At 33.7% G+C, this 26,304-nt stretch overlaps 1 protein-coding gene across 10 annotated transcripts in view; it reads left to right on the plus strand.

Moving 5' to 3' along the window:
* The window catches only part of SENP6 (SUMO specific peptidase 6), a 129,685-nt gene that overhangs the window by 19,478 nt on the left and 83,903 nt on the right, over window positions 1–26,304 (plus strand). For all 10 annotated transcript variants that reach the window (XM_034648243.1, XM_034648247.1, XM_034648252.1 and 7 more), the window contains exons 2-3: window positions 13,267–13,360; window positions 15,315–15,375. In XM_034648243.1, coding sequence (XP_034504134.1) covers window positions 13,267–13,360; window positions 15,315–15,375 — 155 coding nt within the window. The remainder of the gene's footprint in view (window positions 1–13,266; window positions 13,361–15,314; window positions 15,376–26,304) is intronic.

The following is a 26,304-nucleotide window of genomic DNA, read 5'->3' on the forward strand; positions in this document are numbered from 1 at the left end:
CCCCCCAACCATTTAAAAATGTTAAAGCCATTAGCTCATGGGCCTCATAGAAAAGAGGCAAGAGGACAGATTTGGCAGGGCGTACTTTGCTGACACCTGAGCTAGTGTATCCCTTAGCAATGGAATTATTAGGTCATGTGCAATTTCAGCTTCATGTGGATATTGTCAAACTGATCTCCAAAGTGGTTTGACTAACACTTTTTAAGTTTTCCAGTTAATGGGTGCCTGGGTGTGTCAGTTGGTTAAGCATCTGCCTTCAGCTCAGGTCATGATCCCAGGGTTCTGGGATCAAGCTCCCTGTCAGGTTCCCTGCTCCCTCTCTGCTCCTGCTCATGTGCTCTCTCTCTCTCTCTAATAAATAAATAAAATCTTTTAAAAAAATATTATTAAAAAAATAAGTTTTCCAGTTTATACACATCATCACCCACTTCATGTTTGATGTTTTACTTTTTGCTAGTCCAATGGGATTATCAGATGGTGGTTTTAATTTATAATAGTGAGATTATATAGCTTATAGTGAGATTAAATATCTTTCTTGCTCCATTAAAAAATTATTCATTGTTCATTCAACATTCAAAAAATATTGAGTGCTAACCTAGAGTTAATTCCTATTCTGTGAGCTTGGTGCACATGAGTAAATAAAATACCCTATAAGTTTGTTTTTGTGCTTTTGTTTTTTGTGTGTGTGTATTTCTGTTCTTAANTATTGAGTGCTAACCTAGAGTTAATTCCTATTCTGTGAGCTTGGTGCACGTGAGTAAATAAAATACCCTATAAGTTTGTTTTTGTGCTTTTGTTTTTTGTGTGTGTGTATTTCTGTTCTTAATTGCTCATTATTCTGCCTATTTTGTTTTTCTTTTGGAATGTTGGGGTTCATTATATACTCTGCATAGTAAATTGGATTTGTTAAATTATATGAATTGAACATATATCTTATGAAATGGTTAGTTTTTAATGAATGGAATTACTTTATGAACAGAAGTTTTTACTGTACCATAGTCATTTGTTGTTTTTCCCCGATGGCTTGTGCTTTTTGTGATGTAAGAAATCTTTGGTCTTTTTGGTCCTTTGTATTACAACTTTTTTGTTTTATTAATTACTATTCTTTAGTTTTTATGACAGCAGTAGTGCCAGTCAGGTATATAGGTTGGGTTAACAGATTTTGGAAATCTATTTGTAGTATATATAATTATGTTTCCTTTATATTAAAAAATATTTTAAAGACTTTATTAAATATTTGCAAATCATATATCCAAAATATACAAAGAACTCCTATGACTCATTAGCAAAAACCCTCCAAATAATTCAATTAAAAATGGACAAAGGAGGGGCATCTGGATGGCTCAGTTGGTTAATCATCCAACTCTTGATCTAAGCTCAGGTCTTGATCTCAGGGTTATGAGTTCAGGCACCATTAAAAAAAAATGGACAAAGTTCTTGAATAGACATTTTTCCAAAGAAGCCATACAGATGGCCAACAGGTACATGAAAAGGTGCTCAACTATCACTCATCATTCCACTTCTGGGAATATATCTGAAGGAAACAATGTCAAGGGGGAGGTGGGTGAAGTTTAAATAGGTAATGGGGATTAAGGAATGTACTTGTGATGAGCACTGGGTGTTGTATGGAAGTGTGGAATCACTATATTATACACATGAAACTAATATTACACTGTATGTAAAAACTTAAAATTTTAAGAAAGACGCTATGTCAAAGAGATAGCTGCACCCACATGTTCATAATAGCATTATTTATAATAACCAAGACATGGAAAAAGCCTAAGTGTCCACTGACAGATGAATGGATAAAGAAGTTGTAGTATACATATACATGGAATATTATTCAACCATAAAAAATGAGGAACTCTATAATTTGTGACAACATATGTGGACCTTGAGGGCATTATGCTAAGTGAGATAAGTCAGACAGAAAGACAAATACTGTATGATCTCATATATGGAGTCTAGAAAAAAGATCAGATTTGTGATTATCTGAGGCAAGGAATGAGGAGAGGGATAGGGGCCTTGGAGAAGGTTGTCAGAAGGTACAAACTTCCTGTACTGGGGATTTAATGTACAAAATGATGTCTATAGTTAACATTCCTGTGTGGTATTTTTAAAAGTTGTTGACAGTAAATCATCACAGGGAAAAGTTCTCATGAGTTTTCATGTGATGAGTTGTCATCACAAGGAAAAAAACTTTTGGTTTTGTATCTATGTGAGGTGATGGATGTTAACTGAACTTACAGTGGTAATCATTTCACAATACATGTAAGTCAAGTCACTATTCTGCACACCTTGAATTTATACAGTGGTATATGCTAATTATATCTCAACGAAACTGGAAAAAACAGACTTTTTTCCCTAACCACGCAAAACATATATTTTTAAAAAAAAAATTGTTAAGGGTAGTTTTAGGTTCACAGCAAAGTTGAGAGGAAGATACAAAGATTTTCCATGGACCTTCTACTTCCACACATGCATAGCCTCCACCTGTATCAACATCTCCTGACAGAGTGGTATATTAATTACATTTGGTAAGTGTATATTAGCATAGGGGCACCTAGCTGGCTCGGGCGGAAGAGTATGGGACTCTTGATTGGGGTTGTGAGTTTGAGCCCCATGTTCTGTGTAGAGATCACTTAAATAAACCTAGATTGACACATCATAATCACTCAAAGTCCATATTTACAGTATGATTCAGTCTTGCTGTTGTAGAGTCTGTGGGTTTGGACAAATGTGTAATGACTTGTATCCATTATCATAATACCATACGGAGTATTTTCAGTGCCATAAAATTCTGTGCTCCACCTATTCATCCTTCAGACCTGCCTCCCCAACACACTCCTGGCAACTACTGATCTTTCTACTGTCCCCATAGTTTTGCCTTTTCCAGAGTGTCATATAGTTGAAATCATATAGTATGTAGCTTTTTCATATTTGTTTCTTTCAGTTAGTATTATGCATATAAGTTTCCTCCATGTCTTATCATGGCTTGATAGCTAATTCCTTCTTAGGGAAATAATATTCCATAATTATCCATTCACCTAGTGAAGGACATCTCGGTTGCTTCCAAGTTTTGGCAGTTATGATAAAGTTGCTGTAAACATTTGTGTGCAGATTTCAGTGCAGACATAAGTTTTTAACTCCTTAAATACCAAGGAGTGCAGTTTCTGTATGGTAACAGTATGTGTAAGTTTTGCAAAATGGTACAAACTGTACCATTTTGTATTCTCACCAGCAGTGAGTGAGAATTCTTACTGTTCCACATCCTCAACAGCAGTTGGTGTCCGTGTTCCAGAGGTTAGCTAGGTGTGTAGTAGTATCTCGTTTTAAATTGCTTATCTCTGATGACCTATGATGTGGAGCATCTTTTAATAGGCTTATTTGCCATCTTTATACCTTTGGTGAGGTGTCTGTTAAGGTGTTTGGCCCTTTCCTTTTTTAAAAAATTGAAGAATAGTTGACACAGTAGTAAATTAGTTTCAGCTGTGCAACATAGTGATTCCACAAGTCTATACATTATGCTTACCACAAGTTTAGCTACCATCAGTCACCATCCGATGCTATTATGATACTGTTGATTATATTCCCTATGCTGTGCCTTTTATTTTAATAGATTTATTTATTTATTTGAGAGAGAGAGAGAGAGGATGTGAGCACGTGAGCAGGGGAAGGGGCAGAGGGAGAGAGTCTTTAGCATACTCCACTGGATCTGAAGACTCTTGAGATCAGGACCCGAGCCGAAGGTTAGATGCTTAACCAACTGCTTCACCCAGGCACCCCGTATGGTGCCTTTTATCCCTGTGACTTATTCATTCCATAATAGGAAGCCTGTATCTCCTACTCCCCTTCACCCATTTGCCTATCCTAGGACCCTCCTTTCTCTTTTTGCCCATTATTTAATTGAGTTTGTTTTCTTATTGTTGACTTTTTAAAAGATTTTATTTGAGAGAAAGTAAGAGAAAGAGAGAGCGCGCGCAAGCATAAGTGGGTGAGGGGCAGAGGGAGAAGCAGACTCCCCGCTAAGCAGGGAGCCCAACGCAGGGCTTGATCCTGGGGCCTCCAGGATCACGACCTGAGCTGAAGGCAGACGCTTAATGCAGCCACCTAGGTGCCCCCTTATTATTGACTTTTAAGAGTTCTTTGTATATTTTGGATATAGTCCTTTATCAGATGTGTCTTCTGCAAATATTTTCTCCCAGTTTGTGGATTGTCTTTTAATTTTCTTGACATTATCTTTTTTAGAGAAGAAGTTTTTTTTCCCCCTAAGTTTAACTGATAGTCTGATTCTACTTTTTTAAAATTTATTTAAATTTTACTTAGTTAACACACAGTGTAATATTGGTTTCTGAAATAGAATTCAGTGATTCATCACTTACATACCACACGCAGTGCTCATCACAAGTGTCCTCCCTAATACCTTTCACCCACTTCCCTAACCCTCAGTTTGTTCTTTAAGAGTCTTATGGTTTATTTCCCTTTCTCCCTTCCCTTCCTTCCTATGTGTTCATTTGATTTCTTTCTTAAATTCCACAGATGAGTGAGATCATATGGTATTTGTTTTTTGACTTATTTCACTTAGCATAATACAGTCTAGTGCCAACCATGTCATTGCAAATGGCAAGATTATATTCTTTTTGATGGCTGAGTAATATTCTGTAGATATACACTACATCTTTTTTATCCGTTCGTCAGTCGATGGACATTTGGGCTCTCTTCATAGCTTGGCTATTGTTGATAATTCTGCTATAAACATTGGGATGTATGTACTACCCCTTTGAATTTGTATTTTTGTATATTTTGGATAAACACCTAGTAGTGCAATTGCTGGGTCATAGGGTGGTTCTATTTTTAACTTCTTGAGAAATCTCCATACTGTTCTTGAGTGGCTGCACCAGTTTGCATTCCCACTAACAGTGTAAGAGGGTTCCCCCAGAAGTTCTTAATTTATTGAAGTCTAGTTTATCAGTTCTTTCATGGATTGTGCCTTGGGTGCTGTATCTAAAAAGTCGTTGGCATACCCAAGGTTATCTAGGTTTTCTCCTGTGTTATCTTGTAGGAATTTTATAGTTCTGCATTTTACATTTTGGTATATGGTCAATTTTGAATTAATTTTTTTGAAGGATCTAAGGTTTGTGTCTAGACTCATTTTTTTTTCCATGTGGATGTCCAGTTCCAGCACCATTTTTTGAAAAGACTAATTTTTATTCCGTTATTGCCTTTGCTCCTTTGTCAGAGATCAATTATATTATGTTCATGTGGCTCTATTCTGGGCTCTCTGTTTTTTTTCTACTGATTTGTCTGTTCTTTTGCCAACACCATACCGATTTGATTATTGTAGGTTTATAGTAAGACTCAAAGTTGAGTAGTGTTGGGGTGCCTGGGTGGCTCAGCCGTTAAAGCGTTCTGCCTTCGGCTCAGGGCGTGATCCCGGCGTTCTGGGATCGAGCTCCGCATCAGGCTCCTCTGCTGGGAGAGTGCTTCTTCTTCTCCCACTCCCCCTGCTTGTGTTCCCACTCTCACTGCCTGTCTCTCTCTGTGTCAAATAAATAAATAAAATCTTTAAAAAAAAATTGGGTAGTGTCCTCCAGATTTGTTCTTCATAAACACTGTGTTGGCTATTCTGGGTTTTTGGCCTCTGTACATAAACTATAGACTCTGTTTTTTACCATCTACAAAATAACTTGCTGAGATCTTGATTGAGATTGCATTGAATCTATGAAGTGGGGAAGAATTGGTAACTTGATAATACTGAGTTGTGCTTTCCGTGTTTTTATTTAGTTCTGCTTTGATTTCATTTATCATGGTTTTGTAGTTTCCGTCATATAGATCTTGTACATATTTTGTTAGCTTTATAGCTAAGTATTATGTGTTGGGGCATGCTAATGTAAGTGGTATTGTGTTTTTAATTTCAAATCCCACTTTTTCATTATTGGTTTATTGGAAAGCAATTGAACTTTTCTATCAACCTTCTATCCTGCGGACTTAACTATAATTGTTTATTAGTTGCAGAAGGTTTTTTTAATTGACTGTTTTTGGATTTTCTGTGTAACTGATCATATCATCTGTGAGCAAAGACAGTTTTATTTCTTCCTTCCCAATCTATATCCCTCTTATTTCCTTTTCTTACTTTACTGAATTAGCTAGAACTCCCAGTGTAGTGTTGAAAAGGAATGAGAGGGTCATTTTCCCCTTGTACCTGATCTTAGCGGAAGAGCTTCGATTTCTCACTATTGTGTATGATGTTAGCTGTAGATTTTTCTAGATACTCTTTACTAAGTTTAGGGAGTTTCCCAGTCTTCCTAGTTTACTGAGTTTTTTTTTTTTTTATCATGAATAGGAGTTGAATTTTATCAAGTGCTTTTTCTGCCTTTATTGAGATGATCGTGTGACTTTTCTTTAATTTTAGAGTATTCAGTGACTTAATGGATTCCATTAATTGATTTTTGAATGTTGAGTCCACCTTGCAAAGCTAGGACAAATTCCATTTGGTTATGGTGTATAATTCTTCTTAAACATTGTTGGATTCAGTTTGTTAATATTTTGCATCTGTGTTCATGAGGGATATTGTTTGTAGTTTTCTTATAATGTCTTTGTCTGGTTTGATAATTAGGGTAATGTTGGTCTCATAGAATGCTTCTATCTTTTGAAAGAAATTATAGAGAATTGATACAATTTCTTCTGTAAGTGTTTGGTAGAATTCACCAGTGAATCCACCTGGGCTTGGTGCTTTCTGTTTCGGAAAGTAATTACTGATGCAATTTCTTTGATAGATAGAGGCCTATTTAGATTGTCTGTTTTTTGTGTGTGAGTTTTGGTAGCTTGTATCTTTCAAGGAAGTGGTCCATTTCCAAATTTGGATGTGGAGTTGTTAATTGTATTCCTTTATTCTTTTACCATCCATGGGATCTGTAGTGATGTTCCTTTTTTCATTTGTGATATTAGTAATTTGTGTCCTCCTCTTTTTAGGTAGCCTGGCTTGAAGCCTGTTGATTGTTATCAGTCTTCAAAGAACTAGTCTTTGGTTTTGTTGGTTTTTCTCTGTTGGTTCCCTATTCAATTTGGCTATTTCTGTTCCAATTTGTATTATCTCTTTTCTTCTGCTTATTTTGGATTTGAATTGCTTTTTCTGGTTCCTGAGATAGAAGCTTAGATGATTATTGTAGATCTCAACCCTGAGATAAGACCCGAGCTGAGATCAAGATTCAGATGCCTAACTGACTGAGCCACCCAGATGCCCATAGATCTTTTACACATGCATTTTATGCTATAAATTTACCTGTATGCAGTTTTCACTGTATCTCAAGAATTTGTAAAGTTGTACTTTCACTTTCATTTAGTTCAAAATATTTAAATTTATTTTGAGATTGCTTCTTTGACCCATTTTTTTGTTCAGAGGTGTGTTATTTAGTCTTCCATGTATTTTGGAATTTTCCAGTTATTGATTTCTAGCTTATCTTTCTGTTAAATAGATTTCTAGTTTAATCCTTTTGTTGTCTGAGAGCAGATGTTGTGTGATTTCTGTTTCTATAAATTTGTTTAAAGTGCTTTATGGCCCAGAGTGTAGTCTTTGTGATTGTCCCATGTGAACTTGAGAAAAAATGCGGTTTCTCTGTTGTTGGATGAAGTGGTCTGTAGATGTCAGTAATCTCCAGTTGATTGGTATTATTGAGGTCAGCTGTGTTCTGAGCTGATTTTCTGCCCGCATTAGAAATGGAACAGTCCATTTCTAATACAGGAATGTTATAGTCTCCAGCTATGATAATGGATTCATCTATTTCTTCTTGCAGTTCTATTAGTTTTTGCCTCACGTAGTTTAACACTGTTGCTAAGTGTATACCTGTTAGGGATTGTTATGTCGTCTTTGAGAATTGACTGTTAAAGTAACATAATGCCCTTCTTCATCTCTAATTAGAACTTTCTTTGCTTTGACATCTGCTTTGTCTGAAAATAACGGCTACTCCTGCTTTCTTTTGTTTATTGTTAGCATGGTATATTTTCTCCCTCTCTTTACCTTTAATCTATATATGTCTACTTAGTATCTATTTAAAGTACATTTTTTGTAGGATGCATATGGTGACATATGGTTGGGTCTTGTTTGATCCACTTTGAGAACCTCTGTCTTTTGATTGGTGCATCTAAACCATTGATGTTCAGAATGATTATCGATATAGTTGAATTAATATCTACAGTATTTGTTAGTGTTTTCTATTTGTTGTGAAGTGTTTTGTGAATTATATTTATAATTTTCAAATGTTAACTCTTGATTTGGGATTTAAACTCTACTTAATTACAATATATTGCTCTTTACATATTACTGGATTTGATTTGCTAGTATTTTATTTAGGGTTTTGTATCTGTCTCCATGAGAAAGTGGTAATTTTCCTTCCTTCAATGTTATAGTCAGGTTTGGAATTAGGTATTCTCACTTTGCAAAATGAACTGTAGAATGCTGCTCTTTGTTTTATATTCTGGGAAAATAAAATTTGTTACTATTTCTTAGGAGATTGAAAGAAGTTACTAGAGGGGTGCCTGGCTGGCTCAGTTGTTAGAGCATGTGATTCTTGATCTTGGGGTCATGAGTTTGAGTCCCACGTTGGGGGTAGAGTTTACTTAAAAACAACAGCAACAACAACAACAGGGAACTGAATTAACTTCCCATGAAATCAGAATAGCCCTTTTTTTTTTTTTTAAAGTTAATAGCTTGAGAGGCCTTTTGGGTCTGAATATTTATGGAGTCAGTTTCTTTTATTGATGCAGCAATGTTCAAATCTCGTTCTGTCAGTTTGCTAATATTTGTGCCTTGTAGATATTTAGGTTTGCTTTATCTAGTTAACTAAGTCAGTTCCTCCCCATCCATCAGATTTTAGTCTTTCATCAATTTAGTTATATCTCTCATTTATTATCATCTCCTTTCTGGTTTTCTTTTTGTTCTTAAGCATTTCTACTTTCTCTCCCCTCCTTCCATTACTGTCATTTTAGTGAAGGATATGGAGTAAAATGAATGTATTTAATTTGTGATACTTAAGTGGGATCTATCTTCATCCTTTATCTCTCCTTCCACTCAATTTTGTAAGTGGAGTATAGTGGACCTAATTTTCCACTCTCATTATTACTAATGTCAACCACAGCAGGATATTGAAATGTGGTAATACTCTCAAAGACTTTTGAGGATTTAAGTTTTTGTTTCTACTCCAAGTTGCCCTAAACTCATATTTTAAAAATATGTTTGCATTTTATAATTTATTTTTTTATTGACAATAATCACTTTCATGAGGTTATTCTTTCATTTATTCATTTACAGGTTCTAATCTGTCAATTAGGAAATCATATGACAATTTGTTAGAATTGTGTGTATAGAACCCTAGTTCCTTCAGTGTGTAAATAATAAACATCTTTTGATTTTGACTTTTTGCTGCCTGGTGGCTTTTTTGATTAACTTGCCTGACTCATTCGATGGATACTAGCTGCTGGATTATGAGTCTTTATTAGGCCAGTAATCATTGTAGTTTATTACTTTTTCTGTCTTGGTAGCATAGCTTTCACCTAGCCATCCTTTTTTATTTTTTAAAAAGATATTTATTTATTTGAGAGAGAGAGTGTGTGTGCACGTACATGAGCGAGAGGTTGGGGCAGAGGGAGAGGGAGAAGCAGACTCCCCGCTAAGCAGGGAGCCTAACCTGGGGCTCCATCCTGGGCCCCCAAGATCATGACATGAGCCAAAGATAGACATTGAACTGAGTCACCCAGGTACCCCCTAACCATCTTTTTATTAAAACGGGTTCATTTTGCATTTGATTTTTTTATGGTTCTTTTTGGGGAATGATTTTAAATTTGTAGAGAAGTTTCAAAGATGTTTACCATTTATGCATCTTTCCATAGTGTTGGCACCTTATATGATCATAGTACGTTTGTCAAAAACTTGGAAATTAACATAAGTATAAGACTATTACCTAAACTACAGACTTTATTTGGATTTCCGTTATTGTTTCACTGATCTCCTTTTTTAAATCCAGGGTCCAATCCAGCATACCACACTGCATTTGGTTGTTACATCTCCTTGTCTCCTCTGATGTGTATAGTTTCTTAATCTTTCCTTGTTTTTCATAACCTTGATGGTTTTAAAAGCATACTAGTCAGGTATTTCATAAACTGTTTTTCAGTTTGAGTTTACCTGATGTTTTCTTATGATTAAACTGGCATTACGAGTTTTTGGGAAGAAGACCACAGAGCTGAAGTGGCATTTTCATCACAACATATTAAACAGTATATCCTGTGAATAAGACCTCACTTTTGATGTTAACCTTAATCAAGGCCGAGGTAATGATTGTCACATTTTTCACTGTCAATTTACTTTTTTCCCTTCTGCAGTCAGTTCTTGGAAGTGAGTTCCTAAGTCTGGTGTATACTGAAGGGAAGGGAAATTAAGTTTCATATGTTATAGGAAAGAGTTTGTGCACATATCGTTTGGAATTCTTTTTTAAGGAAGATAGGTCTTGGGGCACGTGGTTGGCTTAGTTGGTTAAGTGTCTGCCTTCGGCTCAGGTTTTGATCTTGGGGTCCTGGGTTGAGCCCTGCATTGGCTTCCTGCTTGGTGGGGAGTCTGCTTCTCCCTCTCGCTCTGCTGCTCCCTCCTACTCATTCTCAATCTCTCTCTCTCTCTCTCCCTCCAATAAATAAAATCTAAAAAAAAAAAAAAAAGGAAGATAGGTCTTTTCTCCCCATTTATTTATTTATTCAGTCTTTTATGCCAGTATGGATTCGTGAATATTTGTTTTATTTTGGGGGTTATAATCCAATACTGTTGTTGTTTGTTTTTCCTAAAATTGATTCACCTTTGTTCAACTAACTATTGGGAGGTTTAGTTTGGCTTCTGAAACCTTTTGACATTACCCCATCTTAAAAAAGCAATGAACCTCCTTATTTTCTGGCATAGAAAATACTCTGGACTAATCTTGTATTTTCTCTGCTCCATCCCTACAGTTAGTCAATTCTTCTAGGAAAAGGGCTCCTTTTATTAGAGAATCGTATTTAGAAATCAAGATCTGGTTGTAAGTGTGCTTGTTGTCACTGTGGTGTCACTCTCCTCGAGATCTTCTCAGAGGACAAAGCCTTAGTTTTGTATTCTACTAACCCATGGTACAAGACATACCTGTATATTTTCCTTTTATCTATCTGTATGTATATCAAAGAAATACGAGTTCATATTGTTAACTCTTACCCAAGTACCATTAGAATGAATAGAGTTCATTGTAGTTTTTTCTGTTGCGTTTTTGTAACCTCTTTCTCTGACAGGGAAAAACCTTGCTTCCATTATATACTATTTATTATTTGTTCAATCCCAGTATGCATGTAAAGAAGTTTCAGATTTGCTCATGGTGATTTGTTCCTTCCTATTTCATGATATTTTTGGTTGTATGCTCATATTCTTTGAGACTTTTTAAGGCTTGCATTGAAATTTTATATTTTTTTAGAGAGGATTTATATTTGATTCTGTTAGACATGGAGAGGTGGTCTTTTTTTTTTGGCCTTTAAAAATAGCTTTTTATTGTGGCAAAATGTACATAATATAAAATTTACAATTTTAACCATTTTTGAGTACAATATTAGATTGTCATTAAGTACTTCAATAATGTTGTGCAGCCATCACCACTACCTGATTCCAGAACTTTTACATCAACCCAAACAAAAACTGTGTACCAGTTAAGAAATAACTCTCCGTTCTTCTCTTTGCCCAGCCCGTTAACTTCTACCTACTTTCTGCCTCTGGATTTGCCCATCTTAGATACCTCATTTAAGTGGAATCATATAGTATTTGTTATGTCTAGTTTATTTAACTCATTGTAATGTTTTCAAGGTTCATCCATGTTGTCGCATGTATCAGAATTCATTTCTTTATGCCTGAATAATATTCCTGTGTATGTATGTGTGTACATGTATGTGCATACAGCACATTTTATTTATTAATTTGTCTTTTGATGTTTGGGTTGTTTTCACCTTTGGCTATTTTAAATGCTATTATGAGCGTTGGTGTCCATGCTCTGAGTTATTTTGCATATATACCTAGAAGTGGGACTTCTGGATTATAAGGTAAATCTATGTTTAACTTTTTGAGGAACTGTCATACTTCTCATGTTAGCTGCACCATTTTACATTCTCACCAGCAATGCATAGAAGTTCTGATTTCTCCACATCCTTACCAATACTTATTATTTTATGTTTTAGAAAAATAATGGCCATTCAAATGGGTGTGAAGTAATATCTCATTATAGTTTTAATTTGCATTTCCCTAACGTTCAGTGATATTCAGCATCTTCTTTTGTGAGACTATTTTAATTATAGGCTTTTCTGGATCATGTAGGTATGGATATGAAAATTCTGGTCCCAAACCTGAGTAATTGTGAGCTTATGATTAGGAATTCATTTAACCATGGGGTAAATATACTTTGTCTTCAGTTCAACCCAAAAACCCAGAGCAAAGACAAGACTTCTTAATTATTTCCAGTGTTTTTCAGTTTCTTTTTTTTTCCCTTGGTCACCTAATTGGAAGGTTACTCTTCAGGTCTTCTGGTCTTCAGTCTGACCCCTTGTCTTGCTGACATCCCAAACTTGATCTTAAAGCCCCAGTTCTAGGACATCACGTTTTTGTCATATGACTCCAAGACAAATGCCAGCTTCAGAACTTCATTCATCTCTCTGAGTTCACATTTCCTAGTCGTTTATGGCTTCAAGGGGTTTCAGCCATGCACTTAAAAATTTTTTAAAACTCATTGTGAGCATGTTTGGTGTTCTGATGTAGAGAGTTTTCCTGGACATCGAGTTCATCATATTGTCAATGCAGAAAACCTAGTTTCTCTTCTGTTAAAGGCAGAGAGGATTGAGGTAAAGAAAAGGCTAGCGGTCTGGATATAGTTCTCATAAATAGGGCAAGCTAAGAGGTTCTGATTTCTAGGATTAGTGATCAAATATGGAGATACTGGGTTGATTTTTATATATTTCATACATAATCATGTGCTTCCCCCATTTTTATTATATCTTACTAATTTGGGCTTCTTCATAATACACTCATGCATATGGACAACTGTAAATTAGCAAAAACAGATTTTAATGTGTTCTTTTTTGCTTTAGAGGAAATAAGATGTTTATAAGAAATAGTCAAAAAGCAAGAAAATTAAGAGAAAATTTAGACTAATCAAAGAGCTTGGGAAATGCTTTTATTGAGTAATTCTTTTGAATACTTATCTCAGTTTGTTTTTATTTCAGCTTTGGCTAGATCAGAATCTAAGAGAGATGGAGGTTTTAAAAATAATTGGAGCTTTGATCATGGAGACGAAAGTGAAGGAGATCCAGAGAAAGAGTAAGAACTTTTTTTAACCTCAGATATTTTTTAAGGATGACATTTCATTAAAAAATGATTTATATTCCATGGAAGTATTTTTAAGAGTATGGTATTCTTTAAAAAAAAATGTCTATTACAGTAACATCAAGGGAAGAAAATGCAGTTTTTTTATTAAATAATTTTGCTGTTTCTCCATCTTTTGAAATGTGTAGATATATGCATGTGATACGTTTAAGCTTACAATTAAAAATTGACTGTTGAAGATTTTCAATTAAAGAAATTGGGCTTTTTTAAAAAATGAAATTCTGTTCAGGCAGTGTGATTTGAGAAGCTGCCATTTATCATGAATAAGTGAACCCAGATTAAAACCCCTGAATTTTGTGTGAAAGTTTAAGTGCTATAGTATCTTTCTTTACAGTTGTCCCATCCATCTTAGATCACATTACCACCAGAGAAAGCAGAAACAATATAAATGATAAACACAGATGTTGATCCAGACAGAAGTTAAAGTATTGATTATTCTGTTAGTGTGCTTGAAATGTCTGCTTTGTAAAATTTAAATGATAGTTTTAATAGAACCTTTTGTAGATCATGATATTTGTATTGTAAATTCATCACTGCCATTAGGTGCCTTGATTTATTGATCTGGTTTTCCACTGGTTAGCACAAATTCAGAGATACACAAATATATATACATTATATATATAGACATACACATTATGTATAAACACATATAGTTCTACCAAAACTATAAGTATTTTTAAAATTTTTTTACACAAGAAGTCATTCAGAGTATATTGGCTGAATATTGTGGGAGCTTCACTTCTGTCTGGGGAACAGCTCCGTTCATCATTACCACTTTTATGTGCTTTCATCTATGAGATAATGGATTGAAGTGAACTTTTATTTGAAGGAGAGCTTTGAACCTATAAGTTTCTCAGCTAAAATTGGTATTTTATGGTTGTCTTTCTCTTGTTTCTTTTTTTCTTTGTTTTTAATTTAAAATAATTTTTTATTACAGATACTTAGTATTTATGTAGTTTCAAAAAATTAAATCTGAAATGGAGTAGAAAGCATGTCACCTTTTAAACATTTTTGTAAAATGTTTGGAAGGAGAGAATTTTTAGTATTAAAAAAGTTGGGATGTCTATAAACAATAATGGAACATTGTATATTTTTATTATAAATAGCTAGGATTTTACTAAAAATAGGTCTGCACAATTGTCTTTAGAAGAATGTATTTTGACTTTGTTAAATTTGTCATATTATGTAAAAAAAAATTGTATTTTAAAGTGTTACCTGTTCTGTATATTTCATTTATGAATTACACTCTTCGGCTCATCATTATAGTAAGATCCTTGGGAGCTTCAGCTTTTTTCATATCTTGAGATTACCATGAACTGTTAATAGATATGTCAGTCTTATCTTTGAGAGTCTTAGGCCAGTCATTCTAAAGTGTTGATATTTCTAAGAGTTGCAAAGGTATGACTATTTTACTCTGGTAACACTATTGGAATTACTTTTTTTTTTTACATCAGCTAAGGTTTTCCTACCATTTTTTTCTCTGTTTTGTTTCTTTGTTCTTTTCTCCTAATTTTAAATCTAAGACAGAAAGGAAAAATGAATGACCATATATGAAATCTACGGTTACGGAAACAAAAATTGTATGTTTGTTTATAGCAGGGATCAACAAACCATGGCCCACGGGCCCAGTCTGGCCCAGCATTGGATTTTGTTAATAATTTTATTGGAATACAGCCACACACGATCTGTGGCCGCTTTCATACTAAAATAATAGAGTAGTTGGTGTAGAGATTATATAGCCTACAAAGCCTAATTTACTCTCTGGCCCTTTATAGAAAAAGTTTGCTGATCCCTGAATTGGGTACGCAAGGAGATTAAAACTTCTGAATTTAATGTATGGGTTGTAATTGTCACTTAAGGTTTTTTTTTCCCCTTATTTTCTGTATAGTGAGGCAAATCTACTCAGTGTAGATGAAGATGAGGATTCTGCGACTCCAAAAGGAAAAAAGGCAAGTGTTGCTTTATTAACTTTTTTTGGTATATTTTTTAGGTTATATACTAAAAACTGATACTTCAAAAGAAGGATTTTTTAATTTTTTAATTGACATTCCCAACCACCCACTTCCCTACCCAAGTCTAGTGGTGTTCCCAGTGTCTTGGTCGTTCCATCAGAGATTTTATGTGTTACAAAGAAAATATATATATTCTTGCTCTACCCTCTTACATTAACACAATTAATAGTATACTGTATGCGATTTTTAATCTTTTTTAAAATTAACGTATCTTAGAGACCATCCATAAGCGTCCATTAAAAGCACCCTTGTTCTTTTCAGTGGGTGTATAGTATTCCATTTATGATGTACTATTCTTGTCCAGTACCACTATTGAAGGATATTTATAGTGTTGTCCACCTTTTCTTTTTGCCATAAAATAAGTTGAGTAGAGTAGCCTTCTATATGGGTTATTTTGCACGTATACAAACGTATCTTTAGGATGAATTCCTAACAGTAGAGCTGCTGTATCAGGACAGATACATTTCTAATTTTGTTATACCTGATTTACACTTTTACCATCAATGTCTGAGTATGCCTGTTTCCCCACACACTTGTCACAGTGTTATCAACCTTTTGATATTTGTCAGCAAAAAATAGTATCTTGGGGCACCTGGGTGGCTCAGTCCGTTAAGTGTCTGCCTTTTTCTCTGGTCATGATCTCAGGGTCCTGGGATTGAGCCCTGCATTGGGGCTCCCTGCTCTGCAAGGAGTCTGCTTCTCCCTCTCTCTCTGCTGCTCCCACCTGCTTGTGCTTGCTCTCTTTCATGCTCTCTCTCAAATAAATAAATAAGTAAATAATCTCTAAAAAAAGTCTGTCCATTAAAAAAAATAGTATCTTGATGTAGTCTTAATCGACAATTTATATTTCTTTTATTGTGAATGAGCTTGAATGTGTTTTCATATGTGTAGTCTATGTACTTCTTGATAATAACCAGTTAATATCCTTCGCCCATTATTCTATTTAATCTTTAGAATATTATTGATTTGTAGAAATTCTTTTTTTTTTTTGAGCCTAGGCACACATTTTCTCACATTTTTGACATCTCTGAAATCTGTCTAGATCCATCTTATAATAATGGCATGACATGGTTTAATTAGAAAGATTTTCTTGCACATTAGTATTTACAGTGGTATGTATCTTATAATGGTTTCTTAGGTTTGATGAAATAACAGTGTTTTGGAGAAATTGGTCCCTTGCTGTGATACTATAAGCTAATATTTTAAACCAGTTTTTTTTTCACTAGTGTCTTGTCTTTGCGTTTGGTTATTATTGCCTTTGAGAAAATGTATTTTCTTATGTTGTTAAATACATTGTTTTTGTTTTTTTTTTTTCTTTTATGGCTTCTGGGTTTAGTGTCTTTGTTCCAAATGATGTTAACTTAGTTACTTATTTGGTTTGTACTACTAGATAAATAGTTTCACAATACCAATACAAATAGAATTATTAATAAAACAATTTGAAGTTTTTTTCATTCTGTTTGCTTGTTGGTGTTTGGTGGCACCACCAGGTATATCCTACTAGGAATGTGTATTTAAATTACTGTGTTTTGTTTTTTTTAAGTGAACTTTAAAAAAAAATATATTTATTTTAAGTAGTCTCTACACCCAACCTGGGGCTTGAATTCACGACCCTGAGTTCATCTCCGACTGAGCCAGCCCAGGCACCTCCAAATTACTGTGCTTTTAAGTCAATTGAAATGATTTAATTTGTTTTATAATTATACAGAAAATATTTATATGATTCCAAAGTCATATCTACAAAAGAAGTTTTACTCAGAGAAGTCTAAGTTTTGTTTTGATTCCCTCTATCCTTTTCTCTTTTACTAATAAACTACCTTTTTTAAAAAAATTACATGGTTTAGCCTTTCATTGTTCTTTTTTTTTTTTTTTCATTTTTAATAGAATATACAACCTTTCTCAGAGAAACTGTCCACAAACTATTTGGTACCTTGATTGTTTTACTTAACAGTATGGTCTGTGGATCACTCCACTAGCAAAGTACTCAGAAATCTTTATTTTCTCTTTTATTGTTCCATAGTACTCCAGTGACTGGATGAACAGTAAATATTTAGTTGGTTACCTAGTGTTAAGCACAGGTCTTTTGCTATTGTAAGCTGTGCTTTAATAAAGCCTTACGCTTAAATAAATAAATAAATAAATAAAGCCTCATACTTATGTTTTTTCATACCTTTACAGTATATTTGTGGGATAGAGTCCTAGAATTGCAGTTGCCATTTCAGAGGGTAAATTTACATGTAATTTTGCTAGTTATTGCTAAATGCTTCATTCGCAGGAATTAGCATTTGCCATTCCCACTAATAATATATGAGAATTCCTATTTCTTTGTAATCTTGCAAGTATGTGGTCAGACTTGAATTTTTACCGATCTGACATAGCACCCTCTTCACATATTTCCTATACTTAAAGTTGAATAACATTTTAAGGACGTTTAATGTCCTCTCCTCCCATCTTTGTGGGGGGTTTTTTCTTCCATAATATCTCTACCTTGTCGTAATTAAGGGAATTTATAGAATTTGAAGTTTTTCTCTTTGTACTCTAAAGTTTTCGTTTATAAAGTTACAGTGAAAAACTATAAGGTTTTTCATATTGCTGTTTTCTTTAGCTTTTACTTTAACATCTTGATTGCTTAGAGTGCTGTTGTTTAGGTGTTCTTCAGGTGGACAGAAATATAGTGTACTTCGCAGGGAAAAGTAAAAGGTATTTTTAATTACTAACTTATGTGACATTGGTTTTCAATTTATGTGGGTTTTTTCCTTTGAAAATGCCCTTAATTAAAAAAAATATATATGCCTTATACATTTTTAAGGATGTAGGTGTTGATATTTTAAAATAAAATTTAAATGATATTTATGTGTATCTAGTGATCTCTAAAGATAATTCTGATTTGATACTCAGCATCATCTATTTTAAAAATACATGTACCATCTCCTCTTTGACAGTTGGGAATTTTATATTATGCCTTTTTCTCCTTAAATTCATATTTCTGTTCAGTTTTCCCATACAACTTAATTTCATATATTTATTTTTTCTATGTATTTTAACTTCATATGATATCTTTTTATGCAATGGAAAATCTTTTAATTACTCCATCACACTAATAGGTATGCATTTATTGAAATTTAACATTAAATAACTGTCACTTCAAGGTTCTAAGTATTTTTTTACTGGATTGAGTTGTCCTTATAATAATTATTATTAAACAACCTAAAAATACGTTATAGATACTTATAATTATTAAACGTATTATGTAAAATTATATTGGAAATGTATTTCTTCAAATGGGTTGTGCTGATGTTTCCCTTCTTTATTCATTTGGTTCACATATCCACGAACAAATATTATTTATTGCTAGAATAAAGCTTTCAGTAGCAGTTTGCTTTCTTTTTTCTTTTTTAAAGATTTATTTATTTGAGAGAGAGCGTGCATGTGCCAGTGAACATAGGGGGTGGGCAGAGGGAGAGGGAGAGTCTCAAGCATACTCCACACAGAGCCTGGGGCTTGATCTCACAACCCTGAGATCACTACCTAAGCCAAAACCAAGAGTCGGACACTTAACCAACTGCACCACTCAGGCACCTGACAGTTTTCTTCTTAACTTTTTCTTATAAATGCTGAGAAATCTCGGTCATATAATAGATAAGGATAGAGTTTTGCTACAGCATTATCCTTCAATTCTTTCCTTTGAATTAAATGCCAAAAATCACATAGCAATTTAATATTTAAAAGTTAAAAATAATTTGTGATCCAGTCATCAGAGTCATTGCCCTCTGTATTTGGGGGGAAGTATATTAAAAAGGCTTTGTCAAACTTAACAAGTGGCCAGTAATTATACTTGCTACTTTTAGATTCCTTTTTTTTAAACTAGATACTCTGAGAAATAATTTAAAAAANGACAGAGATAGAGACAGCCAGCGAGAGAGGGAACACAAGCAGGGGGAGTGGGAGAGGAAGAAGCAGGCTCATAGCGGAGGAGCCTGATGTGGGGCTCGATCCCACAACGTCGGGATCACGCCCTGAGCCGAAGGCAAACGCTTAACCGCTGTGCCACCCAGGCGCCCCTAGATTCCTTTTTTTTTTAAACTAGATACTCTGAGAAATAATTTAAAAAATTGAAATCTTGTTAACTGCAGGATGCCTTTGCCAGTACGATTTTTTTTGTGAAATAATTTATAATTTTATAATTTTTGTTTTGTGTATTTTTTTAAAATGTTCATTTATTCTATGGAAAATATCTATATATAAATTACATATAGTACTGCCAGTCAGTTAAATTAGATACATTATTTATCAGTAAATATTTTCATTTTTCAGTCAAGTATACATGTTAATTTGTATCTTCATGGCAGCCGTTTCATTTCACTTCAGAATTCTAAGGTAGAAAAATACAGCTTTGGTTTGACCTGAGTTTGTTACTTGGTTGCAATAAGACACAGTGGATTTCAGACTTGTTTTAAAAACTTAGGCTTTCTTTGAGCTGTTCTCACTTGATTTTCTCCTTGGGGCATTGCTTTTCTTGATTGTAATTGGAATAGAATATACAAAGCCATTAAGTGCAAATTTTTATCACTTTTGCTTTCCATTTTGCAATTAAATTAAGGAAATCTAATAACTTTGGTCTAGAATATCCAGTTTCTAACCCATGGTTAGAAATATATATATTTTAACAGAAATATTTATAAAACAGGGAAAGATATGAAGACCTACTACTATTTTTTGTGCCAAAGGAGATTCTAGTATTTCCAATTGTTCCTTTTAAAAGGTTTTTAGATTCTCATGCAGTAGGTAAGAATTTTGTCTTTCTTTTGTAAAACAGATAAAGGTCTGTTGGGAAAGGAGATATTGTATGATGCCTTTTCTACAGATGGGTTTTAAAGTAAATCAGTTTTAAGAAAGTGTAAAAATGGAGATTGAGGATTTAGGAATTGATTTCCTTAAAACTATACATGCCTGCTTGTCCTTCAGAAAGTTTTTGTATATCCTGAGGGGTTACATACTCCCGGATTTTTGATGGCTTGTGGGTAAAATATAAGTCCATATCGATCATTGGTTTAAACTAATGTAGTTCCTCTTCTCAAATGAGCATGGACTTAGGAGTAGGCCTTTTTTTGGCATTAAAAATGTTTTAGTATTCTTCCCCTTCCCTTTCACAGAATACTCCTTTTGCCTTTGGGCTTCTGCAGTTTCATTGTGCCTTTTTAGATAAAGGATATATGTCTTTCATTGGTTCTAGAAAAATTTTAATCATTATTATCTGTGGATATTACCTTTCTACATTATTCTCTGGAACTTTTATTAGAATTAATAATAATCTGTTTTTTTCATATCCTTTAACCTGTATTTTATATACAAAAGAAAAAAAGATAAAGGGCAAAGTCAGAATCATCTCTGTACCATATTCTAGGTAATTTCCTCAGCTCTGTCTTCTAATTCACTAAGTTTTATCTTTATCTTTGTCTAATCTGCTATTTAATATTTCCATTGCATTCATCTCTTTTTCTTTTAAAAAAAATTTTAATTGTTATTTTTAAGTAGGCTCCATGCCTAACATGGAGTCCAACATGGGGCTTAAACTCATGATCCTGAGATTAAGATCTGAGTGAAGTTCAAGAGTCAGACACTTAACTGACTGAGCCACCCAGGTGCCCCTTTAAAACAAAACAAAAAAGCATTTATCACTTGTAGAACTTTGTTGGTTCTCTTTCAAAATTTTGTTTTTTCCCTAGTGTCTAATTCTTTATTGTTTCAATATCCATTTTGTTTTTAAGAATTCAGATGTCTTTAATGTACATTTTACATGTCTAATTATTTAATAGATTCTTTTTTAAAAATAGATTCTTTTAAGTTATCTTACTATCTGAAGTTCTTAGGTGCTAAATTTCCTGAATACTTGTTTTTTAGTTAAATTGACTTACTTGATGTGTGATAAGTTTTGGTGGATGTTAACCACATTTTGATAATTTTTACACATTTCACAGTCCTAGTGAAATATTTATTCATGTAGCAAATATGTATTGATTGCAGTGTTCCACATGCTAGTGAGCAAAATAGACAAGTTTCTTTTCCGTATGGAGCTTAAATTCTAGTAATTGACCGTACACATTTGTTACTTAATGAGTAATGTTACAATACAAATCTGGCCTACAACCTGTGGCCTAAGAACCATTTTTACATAGTTTCCCCCAAAGTCAAAAGGATGATATTTTATTACATGTGAATATTATATGAAATTTGAATTTATGTTCATAAATAAAATTTTATTGGAAAACAGCTGTGTTCATTTGTTTATGTATTGTCTATTACTGCTTTCATGCTACAACACAGATTTGAATTATATGGAGAGAGTTGAGTAGTTTCAGTGGAGATTGTATGACCCACAAAGTACTTGTTGTGTGGCCCTTTATAAAAAATTTTTGCTGATCCCTATCCCATTGTTTTTACCTTTACTGTGTAAAGGTAGTCTGTGTGGATTGATACCCAGTTAAGAGAAGCAGTTTTTTTTGGATGGGTGGTGTATTAAAGTAGTTAGTATCAGATTCTAGACGTGCTAATGTCCACTTTATAGGATGGTTGTAAGAATTTTGAGACTATGTAACTTACATAGTGCATGACACTAGTAAGTCTTCCATAAATAGCTAAGGCCAATGTTTGTAGTTGGTTTTGTAATCGTGATTGTTTTGTGTTAATCCATCTGTACACAGTAGTTCTCCTGATCTTATGTTTGTATTAGCTAGTAAACTGTCTTAGGCTACTAAAGAGGGGGGCAAATGGCTAGGAAAATTAAGTTTTTCAGGAACCTCCAGATTGAATATATCATCTTGAACTTTAGTAGTAGTAGTTCTCTAATCTCTGAGATAGTCATCCATAACTGAATAGCTTGATTTTTAAAAAATTTGTTTTATTTATTTCCCCATAATTTGATGTAGGTTAGCAAGTTAAGAGCACAAAGGAAATGAAGGAAAATAAAAATTATTAGGCAGAGAGAAGTAGGTGTACTAGGGATTTAAAATAATTTATATGTTGTATTTTAATTCAGCAGTTATTTTTAGGTATTCTGTAAGCTAGAATTATGTCCTGTAAGTTTACGCTTGTGTGAAGAGACTTTTTTACAACTTTATATCCTATGATTCTCCTGTGGAATAAATTCTCCCCCCTCCCCCGCCCCCGCCCAGCCCGGAGCTACCTTATAAGTGTAACAGATGGTAGGGTACTTTTTCTAAGGTAATTTGATGGTAACAGTAAAAGGTTTTATTGAGATACAGTCATCTCTGACAAAGCCGGAAGTACTGGTTTTCTGTTGCCAACTGAAGTGTATGTAGTTTTTAATAGTAACCTATAGGCAACAGAATTTGGAAATTTAAGAATTGAGTTATACAGATCCTCTTGCTGTAATGGTGGGCTTTGGATTGTCTGTTGCTGTGCCCTAACGCTTTCTCAAAAAAGTTTTGAAAATGTATGAGTATTTAATCAGAAATATGGTTGAATTAGCTGAGTTATGTGCCTGCATATGGGTTTGATAATTTTGGCTTAAATAATTCTTAAGAGGAAAGATTAACTTTCTACATTTATGTAAAGGAATATTTAGCACAGTTCCTTTGATTTTGAGATATTATATATCCTAATGATGAATTCTTTTTGGATAACACAGTTTTTGCTTTTTTTGTTAAGCATCTATATTTATATTTCTTTTTTTTTTTTTAGATTTATTTATTTATTTATTTGACAGAGATAGAGACAGCCAGCAAGAGAGGGAACACAAGCAGGGGGAGTGGGAGAGGAAGAAGCAGGCTCATAGCAGAGGAGCCTGATGTGGGGCTCGATCCCATAACGCTGGGATCACGCCCTGAGCCGAAGGCAGACGCTCAACCGCTGTGCCACCCAGGCGCCCCTGTATTTATATTTCTATAAACAACACTATAAAAATTCCTCATGCAGTATAGTATGGGAAAGTATAGGCTTTGGAATCCGACCACTTTTTAAATGTTTAAATCTATTTAGCTAGTTTGGACAAGTTACTTTGCTTTTTAAGTTCAATAAACTTTGTAACAGGGATAGAATTTCAATAAAGTTCAAATGATGTACAGCAGAGCGGTTTTATTGAGAAAGGAAAACTGAAGTGGGAAATTATATATTAATCCTGTCACTCAGTAGCAGCAAGTAATTGGCTTNTATGGAAAATATCTATATATAAATTACATATAGTACTGCCAGTCAGTTAAATTAGATACATTATTTATCAGTAAATATTTTCATTTTTCAGTCAAGTATACATGTTAATTTGTATCTTCATGGCAGCCGTTTCATTTCACTTCAGAATTCTAAGGTAGAAAAATACAGCTTTGGTTTGACCTGAGTTTGTTACTTGGTTGCAATAAGACACAGTGGATTTCAGACTTGTTTTAAAAACTTAGGCTTTCTTTGAGCTGTTCTCACTTGATTTTCTCCTTGGGGCATTGCTTTTCTTGATTGTAATTGGAATAGAATATACAAAGCCATTAAGTGCAAATTTTTATCACTTTTGCTTTCCATTTTGCAATTAAATTAAGGAAATCTAATAACTTTGGTCTAGAATATCCAGTTTCTAACCCATGGTTAGAAATATATATATTTTAACAGAAATATTTATAAAACAGGGAAAGATATGAAGACCTACTACTATTTTTTGTGCCAAAGGAGATTCTAGTATTTCCAATTGTTCCTTTTAAAAGGTTTTTAGATTCTCATGCAGTAGGTAAGAATTTTGTCTTTCTTTTGTAAAACAGATAAAGGTCTGTTGGGAAAGGAGATATTGTATGATGCCTTTTCTACAGATGGGTTTTAAAGTAAATCAGTTTTAAGAAAGTGTAAAAATGGAGATTGAGGATTTAGGAATTGATTTCCTTAAAACTATACATGCCTGCTTGTCCTTCAGAAAGTTTTTGTATATCCTGAGGGGTTACATACTCCCGGATTTTTGATGGCTTGTGGGTAAAATATAAGTCCATATCGATCATTGGTTTAAACTAATGTAGTTCCTCTTCTCAAATGAGCATGGACTTAGGAGTAGGCCTTTTTTTGGCATTAAAAATGTTTTAGTATTCTTCCCCTTCCCTCTCACAGAATACTCCTTTTGCCTTTGGGCTTCTGCAGTTTCATTGTGCCTTTTTAGATAAAGGATATATGTCTTTCATTGGTTCTAGAAAAATTTTAATCATTATTATCTGTGGATATTACCTTTCTACATTATTCTCTGGAACTTTTATTAGAATTAATAATAATCTGTTTTTTTCATATCCTTTAACCTGTATTTTATATACAAAAGAAAAAAAGATAAAGGGCAAAGTCAGAATCATCTCTGTACCATATTCTAGGTAATTTCCTCAGCTCTGTCTTCTAATTCACTAAGTTTTATCTTTATCTTTGTCTAATCTGCTATTTAATATTTCCATTGCATTCATCTCTTTTTCTTTTAAAAAAAATTTTAATTGTTATTTTTAAGTAGGCTCCATGCCTAACATGGAGTCCAACATGGGGCTTAAACTCATGATCCTGAGATTAAGATCTGAGTGAAGTTCAAGAGTCAGACACTTAACTGACTGAGCCACCCAGGTGCCCCTTTAAAACAAAACAAAAAAGCATTTATCACTTGTAGAACTTTGTTGGTTCTCTTTCAAAATTTTGTTTTTTCCCTAGTGTCTAATTCTTTATTGTTTCAATATCCATTTTGTTTTTAAGAATTCAGATGTCTTTAATGTACATTTTACATGTCTAATTATTTAATAGATTCTTTTTTAAAAATAGATTCTTTTAAGTTATCTTACTATCTGAAGTTCTTAGGTGCTAAATTTCCTGAATACTTGTTTTTTAGTTAAATTGACTTACTTGATGTGTGATAAGTTTTGGTGGATGTTAACCACATTTTGATAATTTTTACACATTTCACAGTCCTAGTGAAATATTTATTCATGTAGCAAATATGTATTGATTGCAGTGTTCCACATGCTAGTGAGCAAAATAGACAAGTTTCTTTTCCGTATGGAGCTTAAATTCTAGTAATTGACCGTACACATTTGTTACTTAATGAGTAATGTTACAATACAAATCTGGCCTACAACCTGTGGCCTAAGAACCATTTTTACATAGTTTCCCCCAAAGTCAAAAGGATGATATTTTATTACATGTGAATATTATATGAAATTTGAATTTATGTTCATAAATAAAATTTTATTGGAAAACAGCTGTGTTCATTTGTTTATGTATTGTCTATTACTGCTTTCATGCTACAACACAGATTTGAATTATATGGAGAGAGTTGAGTAGTTTCAGTGGAGATTGTATGACCCACAAAGTACTTGTTGTGTGGCCCTTTATAAAAAATTTTTGCTGATCCCTATCCCATTGTTTTTACCTTTACTGTGTAAAGGTAGTCTGTGTGGATTGATACCCAGTTAAGAGAAGCAGTTTTTTTGGATGGGTGGTGTATTAGAGTAGTTAGTATCAGATTCTAGACGTGCTAATGTCCACTTTATAGGATGGTTGTAAGAATTTTGAGACTATGTAACTTACATAGTGCATGACACTAGTAAGTCTTCCATAAATAGCTAAGGCCAATGTTTGTAGTTGGTTTTGTAATCGTGATTGTTTTGTGTTAATCCATCTGTACACAGTAGTTCTCCTGATCTTATGTTTGTATTAGCTAGTAAACTGTCTTAGGCTACTAAAGAGGGGGGCAAATGGCTAGGAAAATTAAGTTTTTCAGGAACCTCCAGATTGAATATATCATCTTGAACTTTAGTAGTAGTAGTTCTCTAATCTCTGAGATAGTCATCCATAACTGAATAGCTTGATTTTTAAAAAATTTGTTTTATTTATTTCCCCATAATTTGA

The sequence above is a fragment of the Ailuropoda melanoleuca genome, chromosome 19 (genome assembly GCF_002007445.2).
Source record: "Ailuropoda melanoleuca isolate Jingjing chromosome 19, ASM200744v2, whole genome shotgun sequence".
Taxonomy (NCBI): Eukaryota; Metazoa; Chordata; class Mammalia; order Carnivora; family Ursidae; genus Ailuropoda; species Ailuropoda melanoleuca.